The sequence below is a fragment of the Hydractinia symbiolongicarpus genome, chromosome 9 (genome assembly GCF_029227915.1).
Source record: "Hydractinia symbiolongicarpus strain clone_291-10 chromosome 9, HSymV2.1, whole genome shotgun sequence".
In the NCBI taxonomy this organism is placed as follows: domain Eukaryota; kingdom Metazoa; phylum Cnidaria; class Hydrozoa; order Anthoathecata; family Hydractiniidae; genus Hydractinia; species Hydractinia symbiolongicarpus.
This window is the reverse complement of record NC_079883.1, coordinates 23,284,476-23,301,905: the sequence shown is the minus strand read 5'-3', so window position 1 is coordinate 23,301,905 and position 17,430 is coordinate 23,284,476. Positions and strand designations below refer to the sequence as shown.

Genomic DNA, 17,430 nt, shown 5'->3' with positions numbered 1-17,430 from the left:
GAAGCTTAAAAAAGGCCAAAAATCCGTGCACGTTGGAAAAGTGTTACGTTTACGTCAGTAGTGATTTGCCCATAATAGAACTAAATGTTAGAATTTTTTTGAATTCGTTTCAGGGGCAGGGAAATGGTTCATACAGTTTGCGGAATTTTTCTAAACCTGACGGTTGGGAAAAACTGGGTAGAGATCCTCCAACAATGTCATCAACTCGTTGTTTCCCAAAAGACTGTACGTTGGTTGATCTAAGTTTGAGAAACTAGACTAGTTTTAGTTCGTGTGCCCCCGAGAGAAAATGATCGCTCTCGCATAAGGTATTGCGTCAGTCTATTTAATGACTTGAGTTCTTTTTCTTCAGAAATTGGTTAATTTCGTAATGCGATTGAAACAAAAAAAATTACAACTGTCAGACACAAGTATTGTTATATTTGACAAGTTTTGTAGCAGCCTAAACTGATGAAAATGCGGAATGAAACATTGTAAATGCGCATGTTTCTATTGATTGCAAAAATATAGATTGCTACCAACCTCAAGTCGCTGTTGTTTTGCTCGTGTACCTAAGTGAATTTCGTATTTAATTGACTAAAAACTTATTGGAAATCAGCCAAAATGCGAAGTAATTGTTTAAAAATTGCGGATTTCATATTTGCAAATACTATCCTAAGGGTATTGATACCTTCGTTAACAATCCGACCACACAGAAATGATATACAGGATTTATTTAATACTATTATTCACCAAGAATAGCATTTTCAGGTCCTAATGGAACTGTCATTAATGAGTGTCCTGCGAAGGGGATCCTAGTGCATTTAAAGCTCCCATTTGATCTACGAAAGTCGTGCAAGCATAACAACTGCTCAACTAGACAACCGCCAAAGATATCAATGCTATTCTTATGCTGAGTGCTAACAGAAAGGATCGACTCACACTTTTATAGACTCTGCCATGACCTAGCCTTGGCTTGTACCTACGACTTCCTGCACTGAAGACAAACGCTCTACCATAAAGCCACCAGTCGGTGACGACGTTATCAGCCTTTGAGACAGGTTATTGACTTCGGCTGGAGAGACTAGGCCAATATCCAGTTAGTTACCAAGACGAAGAAAATAGCAATTTTTTCTATGCGTTTTCAAGTTGTTGTTTGTAATTCACATTGGGTGCATTACAATAACTGTGGTAATCTTTTTAGCATTGACGTCAATCTTTTGTATCGATGTGACGTCAAAATAGTTAATTGGTTGTTTACAAAATAAAACCAAAACGTCGTATTTGTGTGACAGACAAAACACACTGGGGTATTGTATTGTATAGAAAAAAAGTAACTTATCATTAACAGACTAGAGTAGTTAACTATAGCTTCCCCAGTATAAATTTTATTGGATAATATTACTAAAAAATCATTTAAAAATTATTTTAAATTCTCACAGCAGAGTTATCTGCGGTCGTGGACAAACTTGCAGTAAACAATTTTTGTGATGATGAACCATCGCACAAAAGGGAAATAAGTTCGATTTCTCTAAGATTTCTCGATTAATACTGACAGTTTTGTCTTCGTTATCCATTTCCGACACGACACGAACCACTCCTTCGTCTGTGTTTAATAAGACGGCATACGTTAAAGAGAGTCGCGTAAACGACGAAGACCTTCTCACAGGCGTTTTAGGTTTGCCGTCATTTTTGCTTGAATTCGAATCTGAATTACCAACAGAAAAAAAACAGGAAAAATGCTCGTCAATATCAGGTATGCCGGTTCGTGTGCCCACTCCGATGGAGAGTGTAATACTTGCACACGCTGAGTTTACTCTTATTTTCCACGCGCAAAGACCTGTCACAACAGTGGCCGCATAAATATATGAAGGCATTTCGTTTGATGATTGCAGTAAAGTAGATTTATCACCCTTTTGAACCACCCACGGAGAATCCTGCCAATCAGCGTCTTCACTGCTTTCGCGTCGTATAAACGACCGCCGTCTTCGATCGTCGATGTTATTGAGAGGAATAAACCCACACAATGGCGCAATAACTTGTTCCTTCTTTTCTTGGGGTGTTTTTAAATCGAATGTCAGATTCATCTTAGGATAGATGGTATATCTTATCGGACTTGTTTCAATTTCAACATCGTTTAATGAAATTTCAATTTTGCAAACACCTGGTTTGTTTGCTACAAAAAATGGCGCGTAATATCGATGAGCAAGAGCGACATGTGATATTTGACTCGTATTGGTAATAATTCCTTTCTTGTTGTTTTTTGCCAATGTATTCAAAACAACGTTAATTTTTTCTCCGTCACAGTCGACGGCGTTAATTTGTAACTTGTCGCGATTATTAAACGTCACCTCCCCCTTAGTATTTCTTGTATGAACTTCGAAGTATACCTCGTCACCAGCCAATGCAAAACTTTTGCATAAACCTTTTGTAAAAGAGAACTGGGGAGAAGATAAATCATTTCCGATTACACCAATGTTGTTAAACATTTCTGACACTTCTTCGTTGAATGTGAAAGTTAAATTTCCTTCTTCTAAAACTTCCGAGAAGACACCTTCATTGTTAGCTATTGGCTCGGAGCTTACTTCTTTTTTTTCATTTATGTCTACCTCTGATGACAATTTCCATGGTTCTAGTATACCATTATGTTGTAATATATCGTCTTGATCGTCAACAGAACTTCGCCTTTTGCTGGACGACGTCCCGTTCTGATAACCGTTTGTTTTGACTTCATTCTCATCAATAGAACTTTGGTGAGAAATAGAACGTCTACTTCTCAGACACCTTTCTCGGGATTTCTTTAACGTTTGTTTCTTCTGGTCGTAAAGCGTTCGAGCCTTTTCTAGAAGTTCTTTCCTTCGATTGTCAAGAGCAGTGGCGAGTTGTAAAAACGTGATATTAATTTGCGATTCTACATCAACAATGTTGCTATCGCATTGCGCAGATAACGCTTCAATCATATTTAAAGCACTCTCCTTCGTCCATTCTTTTTCGCCATTTTTGATGTTACCCTTAACGTCAAAACTCCTACGGGTGAGTGTATCATCAGGTATCTCCGACGCTGGTACTTTACTCGCAGGTCTTGTTAGCGTAGGAGAACCACTGGGAGATACATGTGGAGAAGCGCAAGGCGATGTAAGCGGTGAAGCTAAAGGTGATATCCCTTCATCGCCATGTACGTATGATTGTTTTTTGTTACTGATGTTAGAGTTGCTTCGTGCTCTCCGCATGTGATGTTTTTTATGCTTTCGTACATCCGTATCACTGCTACTTCGAGGGCGTCCACCGATACTTTCAACAGATAAATATATTCCCTCGCTATCGTCCACTACCCGTTGCTGACGTCTTTTTAATATTGGCGACGACGGAGAACGATAATGACGTTGGTGATGATTGCCGTTTTCGCTTCGGCTTCCGTGATTCTTCCGATGTGTTTTCGGCGACGGTATTCTTGCCGGTGAGGGTACGCTTTGCTTCATTTTTTCTAAAAAACTGTCACTTCTTCCTCTCGAGTATATATCTTCAACGTCTTCTTCGTTTTCGATGGTCATTTGTGACGTTAACGAAATTGACGGCACCGAAGACGATGTGTGCAGTGGTTCCATATTCACTAAAAGCAAGTATTTGCATCTTATATTTAGATATATAGATTTTTTATGTTGCATTGTGGTCTCTATCTCTTTAATAATAGCCGTCTACGTGTCCCCGAAAGCCGCGTTCTGTTGCGGAAACACGAAATACGATATATAAAGGACAGGTGATCCCGTAAATTATAATAGCCGTATTCCGTCTGTCTGTCTCTGCGCGGACCCTCTGCTGAGTTAAAAAACGATGTTACGGAAACACGAATATCAATTGCGATATATTTTTATCCACTTTGTCGCGACAAGTAAATATAAAGGACAGGCGAACGCGTGGATTTTTCCACGGGCAACGACTAGTCTAAATTATAATACCCGTATTCCGTCTGTCTGTCTGTCCGCGAAAGACGCGTCCTGTTACGGAACCACGAAATGTTATATATAAAGGACGGGCGACCCCGTGGATTTTTCCACGGATTAACAACTTCTATATTATAATACCCGTATACGTCTGTCCGTCTGTCACGCTATGGGGTTTAAAAAGAACAGGCAAACCCGTCGATTTTTCACGGGCCACGGACTATCTGTATATATAGTCGTCAGCCCGTGGAAAATCCACGGGTTCGCCCGCCCTTTTTATACCACATTGCGTGCTTCTCGCTATTGCGCAGCTAAGCTACCATTTTGCGTGACAGACAGACAAACAGACGTATATGGGCATTATGATATAGATTAATTCAAACTGCATTTTGTCTGTGTGTTCAAAATGGCCGCCAAATGGCTACTTCGTGCTACAGATACACAAGATAATGGTGACCGAAATATGTAGGACAGGCTGACAACTAGGATTAGTGTAAAATAAAAAAAAATGAAAAAAAACTGTCTCCGGTTTCGAAACTTCTTTTTTTGGCTTTGTTATGTGGGTGGTAGTATTCAGTGTGTTATAAACAAACTTGTTTTCTAACCTTTTAGGAATCAACTGAGGGACATTGTGCTGTGAGGATAAGAAATAAATTATTTTATATATTTATTTTTGATTTTATGCTTTTTTCTTTGATTCCATTTAGAATCCAGAATAATACACCTTTCCCAAATAAGTTTCTTCGTACCGCTGCTATTTCTAAACTTTTTCAAACAAAATAAACGTGATTTCTGAAATCCTTACCTGAAATTTAATAGAATATAAAATCTTTAGATTCATACAACAAACAATTAATTTTGTCTTAATTTAACTCTGCTTGAAACCGAGGCTTATTAGTACAAGCAGAAAATTAAGATTTTGACCGTAACAAAATACCACCAAAACAGCATTTTCACACGTCGGATTAAGTTGAAAATTTATACACACACCAATTCAAAGATGTTGAATACGATCTTAAAGTCAAAATTCTAAAATTTTAAAAAACATGTAATTCGGAAATGTGTACTTTATGAGTTTTAGAATTTTAATTTTGCATTTAAAAATTATTCAATCAGTGACATAAATTATAACAAAATGATTTTTATAAAAGAAAAAATTAATGTTTATTTATTGTTACTGACTTTAAATGACAGAAAGATGTGGCATTTCCAACCTTTCCGCCTGTGTTGCGTTACGTCTGGGATAAGTCTTACTTGAGCTTAATACATATAATTTACATTATAATTCACACAGTTCTTACTTTGTTTTTATGTCTGACGAATATTTTTGAGTTATTAAAATGTGGCTACAATTTTGAAATTCAAACCTCGTTAATTGGTGCTTATGTTTTTCGATATTACACAAATCTTTTTCAAAGAAAAACATGCTAAAAGATTTATATTACTTTCAAAAAATTAGACAAAAAAGTTTATTTACGTTTTTTATTTGTTTCACTTTAAAAATAAATTGGAAAAAAATCATGGTGATGAGAAACGAGGAATTGTCCACTCTCCCAAACAATACATCGATTCGTGTGAAAGAACTGATGCTTTTCGTATAGCTACCAAGTAAACGAATTTCCCTTGAACGAAAACACATTAAGACTGACTTGTTTTAGTCTTGTTTATTATGTTCCTGGAATATTGAGTTAACTAAAGCGGATCTTCGAAGGTCACAAGAAAAAAACACAACAACAACACAACAAGACAAAAAAACTCACTTGTTTTTGCACGTGGTTCAGTTAATTGCTCTTCAAAGAAAAAAGACGGACTGCAAGTTAGCGCGATAAATTTATAAGTAGTCCACACAATCTGCTAAAACGTTTCAATAACATCACTCTCCCTCGCAGAGTTTTATTTAGAAGAAAACCTACAGTTCGTCGCAATCAAATAAACAAAGAGATTTAAAAGATTTGTCCAGCTTGAACAACAATTTGTGACAAGATGTTTATGGTTGCTCTTTACATACAAGCTAATACGTCATACCAACTTCGTACTTTGATCTTCAAAATTATTTTATTTACTTTTTATAAAAATTATGTGTGATTATAGGTTAAAATAAAAGGGCATGCACTAATAAACTTAAAACGGTTAACCAAATGACCCCCCTAAAACTGATTTGATTTTTTTAATAATTTTTGAATAACATTGCAAATTTCCGCATGCCTTAAATTTTTTTAGGTATATACGCTACGCTCATAAATGTACTATTTACGCCCATAAATATAACATGTCATTTCAGGCTTTTGCCATTATTATAAAACTTCCGCACTTTGAAGTTATTTAATTTTAGCCCTTAACGCCCATTGGTATCAATTATTTCTGAATATGTGCCTATCTACTGTAATCTTTTATACAGTGTTATCAACGAGGAAGAGCTCATTTTTATCAAAGTAAGATTATTAATGCAATTAAAGCGACCATCAAGCTATTATCTAAAAGTATTAAGCTACCGCAGCTTAGTTGCAAAAACAAAATATAAGTCCCAAGCAAACTCGTTCCCAGGGATTGTGGACTAACTCGTTATGACAAGGCGGCCAACGCTACTATTAAATTATTCAAAAAGGTAAAATCTCCTGGAAACGAGGTTGGAGTTAAAAGGTAAGTGTTAAAACTTAACGAATTTTGATATTTATTTTTTTAATGTGGGTGCGATACTGTACCTCCGCATGACGTCATTTAATAATATCGTCATTATTTTGTAAAAAACAAGAAAAAGTGGGAAAAGCAAAAAGATATTAAATAAATAAACAGTCAACGGAACACATAACAAAAATGACGTAATAAGGATAAACAAAAGAAAATAAACGAAACTGTGAATGTACATTTTATAAACATGAAAAGTCAGATCGATTTGCGTCATTTGTTTTTTCTGCTAATTTTCGCCTCCATATTTGTTTTGTTTTATTAAAAAACACTTGATACAAGACAGCTTTTTACCGCATTTAATTTTTTCTTTCTTAAAACTGTTTTCATACATAATCAGTGTAACCGCCCTCGTCCCCAGGGATTTTTGACTTTTAATATAAGAAATCATATCAAAAAGGCAAAAAACTCTGGGGACGAGGGTAAAGTATAACCGATGCGCCTGTGATCTTATATCGTGAATAAGGAAATTAACAGGCTTTAATTTTACATTAATTGTTAATCATTTTTGTAAATCGCCATTCTCACTAAAAAAAACTAGCTAGAGTACTTAAAAAAAAAATGAAACAAAAACAGTTTTGCTATTGATTTTCTCTTGTTTTCGCGCCGTTCACAAGTGAAAATACATCCACTGGATTGTTACTTTTGTAGCGATGTAATTGGTTAATATTTCGAAATTTTTTTTCAAGAACGCCATGAAAAGCATTCACAGTGGTAACATATGACGCATTCATTCAAACATTTCGCTGATAAAAAATGTAAAAACAAATCACTCTTTATTAATCTTTTATTCACATAATTAGAATAACTCTACAAGGATCTAATCCTTGCTAATTGCTCTCATTAGACGAAGAGATTACATTAAATGTAGAGGCGGCAGAAGGAAAAAACAACCCGTGTCACTTCGGATTCGTCGCAAAAGTCTTCCTTTAAACTCGGAGTTTTGGTCCCAACGATGTGAATTTTTTTCACAGATCAGCACTGTAATTACAACCACCCTGTCCAGATTTGGGCACCGTAGTTTTTTTTTTGTCTTATTGAGGGGAAATGAGGACTGGCAATATTTGCAATCCGTGGAGTTTTCCACGGGTTAACGACTAGTAATTTTATATTTTCCATATTTGATAAAATTTAGGCGACGACTTCGTATTTCTACTTACCGAGACCGACAATATAATTTTCAGCACGACCAACTACGCATAATGACGACACAAGAAATAACTTCAGTACAAGCAATTGTACGTATTGCTCGCCTTGGTAAATATAATTAAACGAGCGCCCCGGGCGCCTATACACTATTATTTATAAAAATATGAAAATTCTAAATGGATTTTAAGATCTGTAAACTATGAAACCAGGCGTTCAGAATAGTGAGAATCCATTGGTTACACAAACAACGAGAGAAAGGAGATAATTTCATTTGGTAGGAACTAGGATTTTATACGTGAAATTTAGCAAATGATGAAAAAAGATTTCAGTTTTCTTAAGGTTACTGTAAAGGAAACAAATTTTTTTTTAGGTTTTTTGCAAAAAATTCATGACATATAGAAAACAAAATTCTCTTTCGAATGACATTTTTATATTTCATGAAAATATTTGGAACATCCCTTTTTTCTGGAAAAAGCCTTTTCAGAGGTGTTATATCCTTCACACCTTTGAGAAAATATGTGCAAAATGAGTTGAGCATATTTTTTGTAAACATTATGCATGATATGAAAGTACCGTATAAATATATGCACAATAATATTTTTTTAGAAATAGTTTACCTTCATAAAAAATCATTAAAAAAATCAAAGTTAAGGAGTATGCATATGAGCTTGTAACCCTGACTTCTGTCTGTTAATAATTCTGAACGCGTGCACGCATATTCAGCATAAAGAAAAAGTTCACACTTCCATCAACTTTCTGCATACTCAGTTTACACATTTTCATAACACCTACGAAAATCTTTAAAAACAAATATCTCGTTAGTAAATTTTCGCATACATGCCTTTACGTTTGTGGTCTCTTTTTCCGAAAGCTTCCTATTGGCTCATTGAAATTTTCAGTAATGGAAAGCTGAATAAATTATGCACAAAAGGTTCCCGGATTTTTTTGTATAAATTACTGATTAGCGAATTATGACAACAGAAAGAAAAAAATATGCATTTTTTTGATAATTATATATAATTAGAAATAATTTCATAACGACGTTGTTAGAAAAAAAAACCGGGAACCTTTTTGAATTTAATTTATGCTGAACATAATGGTGCAAAAACGAGAAGTCTGCGACCACGCGTTCGGAAAAAGAAGCCATTTTAAAACGTACGGTGAAAAAAAAAAATGGTGTGTGTTTAATTCATTATATTTTCTATTTGGAAAATTAACATCTCACGAAAATAACACCATCAAAAATATCTTTCATTAAGCATTCAGAAACAAACAAAAAAATTAAAAAAATATAAAAGTATTGATAAATTATAAGGGTTTTTCTGAGACTACTCATTAAGTGAGTTTTTTCCTTTACAGTAACCTTAATATTATATTTATATCAGTGAAGCTTTAAAATGAAATACATATTGTGTTCATTCATTATCGAATATTTTTTGGAAAGCATAACTAAATTTTGTTGGTTACATACAGTGGTAACAGCTCTTTCGGCTCTGGCGTCTGCGTGGCAGGAAAAACCAAAGTAATTATTAGTCAATTTCTTTACATGAAGGCATTCCTAGGACTTAAGCCTTCAATCTACAGTCGATAATAGTTTAAAACCTCAAACGATGTTTCCGTGAGTAAAGGTAAAGACCTATCTTCACCAAATCCTATATTTTTTCCTGCTACGCAAATGCCAAAGTGAAAGAGCTTACCGATGAAAAGTAAATATATAACGTTACGCTGGAATTTATCTATAGCACTCAAAAGTCGTTTTGGACTTTTAACAGAAAATGGAGAATTTTTTTTTTTTCATTTGGCATTTTCATTTCAATATTATATTAATGTTTAAATATTGTTAGGCTTTGTTTTGACAATTATTCGCTAACCTCACAAACTTTCTCTGCGCTAAAATATTTTTTAAAGGTAAAAAATATGCCTTACAAGATTTTTTTCTGGAGTTTTTGTTTATGTAAAAATTTGGAAGAAAAAAACAACAACAACAAAACTTACGCAAAATCAAGATATGTTTGTAGTGCGCCAAAACCTTCTTTTAAAAAACCTTTCATGTTTACTTGGCATTGATTATACCGAACTGTCACCCTCCCCCGTTGTAGTTCTATTAACGCAGACAATTATTCCTGAACAGATTAAACACCTGAAGCATTAGCCGGCAACACGAAAACTAAAACGGAGAAGTGTAAACTTTCATGTACCGATTACCTGGTATTCATGCTTGGGACGTATTCGAGATGTTAATATTTTTTTAAAGAACACCGCAAAGAAGATTTCATACAGAAGAATCATCCGTTTGAACACCTTGCCACCTGTTTCTTCCTGCTGTAATGTTCAAAATATATCACACTCTGACAGTGAGGTTCTGCCATCTTGAATTTTAAGTGACAAATGCTGTCAGAATAATATTATATGCATTGAAAAGAATTGTCATCAACACGTTCGTCTTCGTCTACTTATAAACTTAATTGCTATACACTAAAACTAGAAATAATAAAAATCACTAAAGTATCCTGTTTACGAAAATGACCCACAAAACTCTTCCCTGTGAAAAACAGCTTAAAGATAGTTTATCCATTCAGTGGTTGGACCGGGCGAATATGAGAGAGTAAAGAAAGGTCTTATAAACAACAAATTTTGTTTCAAAATAGTAATACAAACTATTTTATACAAAAAAAATCCTTGTTGTTCAACGCTGTTTTCAACCATGAGGTACATCTTTTGAAAGGGCAAGTGTCCTGAAAATTTGCCTGATCCTTCTTCCAGCTGCACTTCCAAACTATAACCAAGATAACACTAATTCGGAATAGTAAAAAAATAAGTTCCGTGCTGCATTTATTCTCCACCCTCTTCTGCAGGTGGCTCCGCTTGAGAACCCAACATCAGAACAAGAAACACTGGTACGATATACATCCAATATTTTGCTATGAAAGACCTGTTGTCCTTTCCCTTTCCTGCAGCTTCATCTGACTTTTCCTGCTCGATCCTTTTAACAAATGTTTGGGTATCTGGAACAGCTCCTGCGACCTATTGAAAGATCAAGAAAACGTTATTTTTGTTAATTTCTAAGCTTCTCCTATAATTTCTTATCTGAACATCATGAATACTCAATGGATAGGTAAATAAGATTTCCAAACAAAAGTTACTGTTAAAATTATTGTAATTCCATCTGAAAACATTTAACTGAAGGCATAACGTAAGAAACATGGTATATACATCAGTTACACCCGCAAGTTATAACATGGTATGAGCAATCAACAGAAAAGGTTTCTGCTGGGCTAACATGGAGAAATAGTGTATTTTGAGCAACGTAAAATCCCAGGTTTGTGCGAAAAGATAAACTACTGAAAATTTTCCAATGGAAAAATTTAATTAATCTCATAAATATATAATTTAGAAGTTTCAAGGGGAGCAACAATAGAAGGAGATTTGATCAGGTTCAACGAGAAATAAGTTAGCTTTAAAATTAAAAAAAACTTGAAGACTTTTTAATAATTATTTTTTATGTTACTGAGTAAGTAACAAAATACTTTGTTTGTTTTTTAGTACGATTGCCCCTATGGCTCACTTCTCTTTCAATTTAAAAACACTTCTTTTTTATGTTCCAACCAGTTTTCTTCTGTATTCTCACACTTTTCTTCTGCATTTTGCATTTCTTTTCTGCAGTAAGACTTCTCTGCATGTGGCTCAAACTTTCTTTTCACAACTAAATTTAAAAATCTGGTCCACAATTTTACACCCATGGTCTGTGTATTTTTTTACTTTATTACTTTTTACTTATTGTAACATGTCTCAAAGCATGTGCATGAATAAAATAATATCACGAATCAATTTAGATCAGTAGCAGAGTAATTAATTTGATTTATCAATAGACACAATAAATGGGAAAATAAATGGCTGCCCAGAGTCCTCAAAATCATGGTAGAGTCAACTAAGCAAATCACATGCTTTTTCTTTATTATAATGAATGCACTTTATAAGAATATCAGACTAGGATGTTCGGCTAAAAACAATAATTCTTTTGTTTAGAACAAAATAAAATAAGAATACTGACCAGCCTGATTAGAATTTAGTCTTATATATAAACGGAATACCACAATATATTTTTATCTAAAGTATGTGTAGTGTTCCACCACACAAAATTTTCTCTGTCACCCATTATATTTTGAAAAGGCAAAGGGTACGAGAGTTGTCATTTATTTAAAAACTTGAGTTATCAAAACCCAGTCAATTAATATCGGGACCAGAATTGGGTCTAGGAATTTCTTGAGTTTATTAAAGAGAAGTGCTTCTCACTTTGAAAGAGTGTTTCTAACAGAGGAGGAGAAGATTTTGAAGGAAAGAAGAGAAATATTTTTATTAAGAAGAAAGGTGTTTTTATTAGGAAGACAAGTAAGCCATAGGGGCCATCGTGTATTTTAGGGTACTAAATTTTCAGATTTGAAGATAATACGCATTTCTTTTTTTTTCACATAATTTCAGGCACAAGTTTCTTGATTATTTATATATATATATATATATATATATATATATATATATATATATATATATATATATATATATATATATATATATATATATATATATATATATATATATATATATTAAAAAACAAATATATCAAATTTTCAAACCTGTTGCTGGACAAGCACTGTTGAATTGAACATGGCTCCTTCAAAGCCATCAAAGTCATCAATTTTGCACTCACTTCTGGGCGACACAATATTAAGTCCAATCACATTTCCAGAATAATCGACAGCAACAGTTATTGTTTCTTGCAAACCAGACCCATACAAATAACAAGCCCTAACAAACGTGGAGACATAACTCGTGTCGTTGTTTTCCAATGCACCACCAATTTTCGTTGGACTTCGAATAAAATACAAACCATCTTCCTTGACTAATTTTTCAAGCTTTTCTAAATCTGATCTGCTTAGTTCTATCTTGTCTTTGAATACAGCAGTACCCTTTGAAGATTTAAACACAACTTCCCCTCTTGATGAAAACTGGTCATTAGGTCCAAATGCATGCTGTAGAAGTAAATTCCCATGTGTTGAAAAAGTTATTTCATCATCTGAAAATTTCTTACAATGGGAGAATTGAGAAATGCTGCACACCACTAAGAGTGGCAAAAAATTTATATACATTCTAAAACAAGACAGTATGAGTAATATTCGCAGGTTGTAAGGGGAAAAAAATGACTTGTGATTTGTCACCAAAGAGCTGTTTGTACATAACAAAAATTAGAAATTTAGAAAAACTCAAGAACTCAATAATATGCAACATTTTGGGCAAGTCAGCTAATGGTAGAAAATTATCAACAAAACCTCCTAAACAAGCACAAAAATTCCTCATGTGGTGTCAAAAAGGAAGTCAACTGTGCATGTAAAAAAGATGTGGGTTATGTCATTCATTTTTCTCAAGAGCTTATAGTTTTTATTTTCCAAATTATTGTTACTAAGATCCATGAACAGCTTATGGCTAAAGTAATTTAGTTATGGTATTTTTATTAAATTTTTAATTGATTTTATCACTAAATTAAACTGTCTGCGATCTGTACATCTTACCTACATTTCAGTGTTCATAATTTCTTGAAAACCCTTATAAAAAATTCCATCCCTGATGTCAATCCCTTTCCTTATGGGCAGATTTATATACTTACTTACTACAAAGAAAGTTAGATACCTGTCAACATGCTTCTTTTCAGGGTGTTGTGACAATACTCATACTTTCATATGTTTTTATAAAACAGGTGGGTTAACATTTTAGTATGTGTTAGTAGATTTTAGTATCCACAATTACCAACAGAAATGTGTATAACCAAACAGTGAAATGAATGGAAACTGGATGGTTTCAAGTAAACTTTTTACAAGATTTTTTTTAATTTTTGCTGTAAAATGTTTAACAAACAGGAAAACATAATTCTTAACAAGGAGTAGCATGCAAGAATGGGAGTCAGCTGTTTAAAATGAGTGGGTTGAAACACTGAGCCTGGTTCCCAGAGGACTCACATCTCACAAAACTTTTATTCTGATATTGTTATGCTTGTCATACTGGCTCCGCATTTTTTGCATTGGGACCCAAAACGTTAAGCATAGTAATATTTTTTTTACAAATTGTTGAAGTTTTCTAGATACATGTATAGGTTTAACCTGCAAATCAGGGAAACCGTGATAATGTTATCTAGGCATTTTTCCTTTAACCATTAATCTGTAAATACCACAACCAAGGGATCTCAAACAACTATGGTAGTATACTGGTTTAAACTTGAAGTCATTGTGTTGTAAATGTGGTTAAGTTTTCTTATTCCTAATGTTGTTTATCGGAAATGAGTCGGACTAGTTTAGGGATAATTCAGGCAAGTTCAAAAGTTATCAGCTGAAAAACAGGAATACACGTTATTATGTTATGTATTAGTAAGGCCACCCTCAAAAATATAATTGATTAGCGTCACCCAACCAACTCACTTTGAAAGGTGAAAGTCGAGTCAGGGAGTCGGTTAATTTGTAAATAATAAACCAAACAATCCACAAATAATCTTCGACACGCAACAAAATCCACCATTTACCTTTTCAGCGGTCCTTCGAATTACGGTTGTTTTGTCAGAATGTTATTTCGATAGAGAACTGCGCTGCGCTACTCAGTGCTATATATATTTTCCTGCATTTTTTTCGCATTTATACGGCAAAACAAGTGAAAATCATGGAAACAACGATGACTGACAAAAATCGAACTTAAAACAGAGGCTAAAAATACAGCTGGCATACATTTAAAAGGAATAACAAAATATGGCTGCGAAATATAGTATTCTTGTAATTTTTCAGGAAAAATTTTTATCTGACCGACCAACCGACTTACTTTTTAATTAGAAATGACGCTAACTAAATATTTTCGACAGTGGCCTAATACCACGAAGCAGTGGTTTTGAGTTGAATAAAATAAGAATGTATTGTTTTTACTTAACTGTGAAAAGGTGTATTTCATCCAAGAAGTACCCTGAGCTCGCTCTCTTCTTGTTTATAAATACTAGTAGCTAGCTGGCTAGCTACATTTTTGGCAGTGACTGCCAAAAATAGACATTTGTAGAACCAGGAGTGCAGAAGATTTAACTTCTTAAAGCATAACATAAATAATAAACATGGACGAAAAAAGATATTTTTTAGAAACATTAGAATAAATAAGAACGGTCTTTTCTTTACGCTACTCACTCGCCATTATGGTAAATTTAATTAGAGGGACCAAATGCTACGGACAACCGAACCTATGCACATTTCTGAGTAGAAAAGAAACACTGCACTTCTCCCCCAAGCCTTTATTTTTGCTTTTGAATATACGTGCTGGCGTCAGCCATATACCAGAAGCCCTTAGGAGGAGCTTGGATAGAAGCATCATTCCCACTGCTAAGGTTCGGTTTCAATTGAATTCAGATTTGTCGTGCAACTGTTGTGTAGAGATACATTTTTTGTACAACATCTTTTGTGTCGCTTTGTTGAGCAAAATGTGTGCGACTGTTGCCAACCTCGATCCCAGCAAAAATCCACCGATCATCAACGCATGCGCTGTAAGATCTAGTTCGGCAGAATGAAATCTTCGGATGTTGTTGAAATATGTATATAAGAAAGGAGATAAGCTGGTTCAGGAATGCAATTAGCAAACTATATAGCACTGTGTCTGCACCAGTGGCAGCAACCTGCGACGCCCTTGCTGATCGACTACAGAGTGTGCGGGATATCGTTGCATTTTACTACAACAAGGCAAAGGAACAAATTTCAGGAGATGCAGCGCTTCACGAACGAGATTGAACAGGAGGCAAGGGAGGACTACGCGGAGGATATTCAAGGCCCTAAGGACGATATCCAGATGTTGGAGGATGGAAATAGGATCAACAAGCATCTAAACCAACCTCTAAAGGACGCCATTATCCAAAAAATTAACCACACATGGCCATGCGCGTTAAGGTTGTGTACAGTTGGCTGTCATATTTACAAGGGTGGGGGCGATGTGTCTAATTAGCACAAAACTAAGAACTCCGCTATACTCGTTGTCAAGTATAGCGGAAATCGAAGCGTTCGTAGAAGAATGCGAAATGAAGCGCCTCGATCTGGAGGATCACGACTTCTGGACCGAGGCTTATTTACCACCTGCTAGAACTACCGAGACCCCGGGAGCGTATGAGGGAAAAATTATCTTCGATCACGTACAGATTAAGGTGATAAGCACATGTGAACCCCTCCTGGGATGCGGCCCTCTCCCGGGCCGGCTGCGAAAAAAGAGGTGTATCTACGCCATGGACGCGGAAAAAGAACGAACAGAAAACCTATGTTTCTGGAGATGTTTAGGTGTGATGGAGAGGGCCAACGTAGCACGGGGAACGGTACGTCTAACGAAGACGGCTCTCATATTAGCTCGAAAGTAATACGAAAACCCTAAACTTAAGCGTAAGAACGTCAGGCTTACGAGGCTGGTGGTTCTGGAGGGCGTTGCCAAACAATTCAAAATCAACGTCAGAGTCTTTGAACCCAAGACAAACTCCGATAAAGCACCATGGCTATTCGTCTAAGGTTAAGGGAGTACAAAAAGGGTTTAGACACTATCAATCTTGGTATGCTGGACGGGCACTGTTTTTACATCAAGGATTTAGATGTGCTGACCCAACACTGGCAATGCGAGGTATGCAGTCAAGTCTTTAACGAGGTTTGGAATCTCACACGGCATAAAAGGAACGAATGCGGGGGTGTTAAGACGACGATTATCTGCAAAGGGGGGAAGGTCAAACGTATGCCGAACAGGGTGAGAAGGTCTTTTACGATGAGGAGTATAGTTATGATGCATCAAAATGGATGGAATACATGTCAAAGCAAACCGGAAGACATATCCATCATGCACTCTGTGGACATGGTGGTAAGCGTGTTATCCGTGATGGCAAAAAGGAGTGGAAAGTGGATGGCTATGAGCCTGTCACAAGGATCGTTTAAGAATACAACGGTTACAAATGGCACGGATGTCCCTGCCTGTCCGGGAGAACCGAAGCGGACAAGGCTCATTACGCCGCAACCCTGTCCAAGGAAAGGATGCTACGGGAAAAGGGCTATAACCTCGTCACGGCTTGGGAATGTGAAAAACCACCCAAAATCAGGAGGTACTTTCAGAAGGAGTTCAGGCCATATCCTCACTACCTGGTATTTGATTTCGAAGCTCTCCTATCACCTTTAAATTACCAGCAAACATCCGATCTAGATGCCTTTCGATGCATGTTCTGGTAAGTGTTGGTATTGCCGATAGTTTGAATAGCCACCCGACGTTCATTGAGCACAAAAATCCCAAGATCCTGGTCAAGAAGTTTGTGGAGGAGCTGGAAAAGAGGCATGCCCTCATTGTGAAAGAGGTCGATAGAATGTACCCGAAGCCTGACGACTTTGACATGCTCTCCAAAAAGATCCGGGAGTTGTAGGATGAGTGGGTAAATTAAGTAGCCGTACTAAGGTTTAATTCCGGCAAGTACGACATTAACTTGATCAAACGGTATTTTGTTGATGAGATCGCTCAGGGCGGTAAGATCAAGGTAGCGAAATAGATGTTCCTCACTACCTCGAGATTTAAATTTCTAGATATTAAAAATTTCCTTGCCCCCGGCCTAAGCTATGACGGTTGGTGCAAGTCGTCATGCTTCCATATGAAT

At 35.6% G+C, this 17,430-nt stretch overlaps 2 protein-coding genes across 4 annotated transcripts; both read right to left on the bottom strand.

Annotated features, from left to right (window-relative positions):
* Nucleotides 1-1,257: 1,257 nt before the first annotated feature.
* LOC130656234 (uncharacterized) lies at nt 1,258-9,834 on the bottom strand. Of its 3 annotated transcripts, none has more exons than XM_057459066.1 (2): nt 9,750-9,834; nt 1,258-3,589 (listed from the first exon to the last, which is right to left on the bottom strand). In XM_057459066.1, the coding sequence occupies exon 2, from the start codon at nt 3,582-3,584 to the stop codon at nt 1,416-1,418; it is 2,169 nt and encodes a 722-aa protein (XP_057315049.1). In that variant the 5' UTR covers nt 3,585-3,589; nt 9,750-9,834; the 3' UTR covers nt 1,258-1,415. The 3 variants fall into 3 exon arrangements, with proteins under 3 accessions (XP_057315049.1, XP_057315047.1, XP_057315048.1); XM_057459064.1 differs by lacking the exon at nt 9,750-9,834 and adding an exon at nt 6,785-6,890; XM_057459065.1 differs by lacking the exon at nt 9,750-9,834 and adding an exon at nt 5,681-5,887.
* A 538-nt stretch (nt 9,835-10,372) lies between these two features.
* Nucleotides 10,373-12,936, bottom strand: LOC130656237 (ER membrane protein complex subunit 10-like). Its single transcript, XM_057459070.1, has 2 exons — nt 12,386-12,936; nt 10,373-10,778 (listed from the first exon to the last, which is right to left on the bottom strand). Exons 1-2 carry the CDS (start codon nt 12,896-12,898, stop codon nt 10,587-10,589), a joined length of 705 nt encoding a protein of 234 aa, XP_057315053.1. The 5' UTR covers nt 12,899-12,936; the 3' UTR covers nt 10,373-10,586.
* Between the last annotated feature and the right edge of the window lie 4,494 nt (nt 12,937-17,430).

Bases quoted from the DNA above. Each gene is read 5' to 3' on its own strand.
- LOC130656237 (XM_057459070.1), bottom strand. From the start codon at position 12,898: ATGTATATAAATTTTTTGCCACTCTTAGTGGTGTGCAGCATTTCTCAA. The intron at 10,779-12,385 runs GTTTGAAAATTT...ATCTTTCAATAG, and splicing joins CAGTGCTTGTCCAGCAACAG to GTCGCAGGAGCTGTTCCAGA.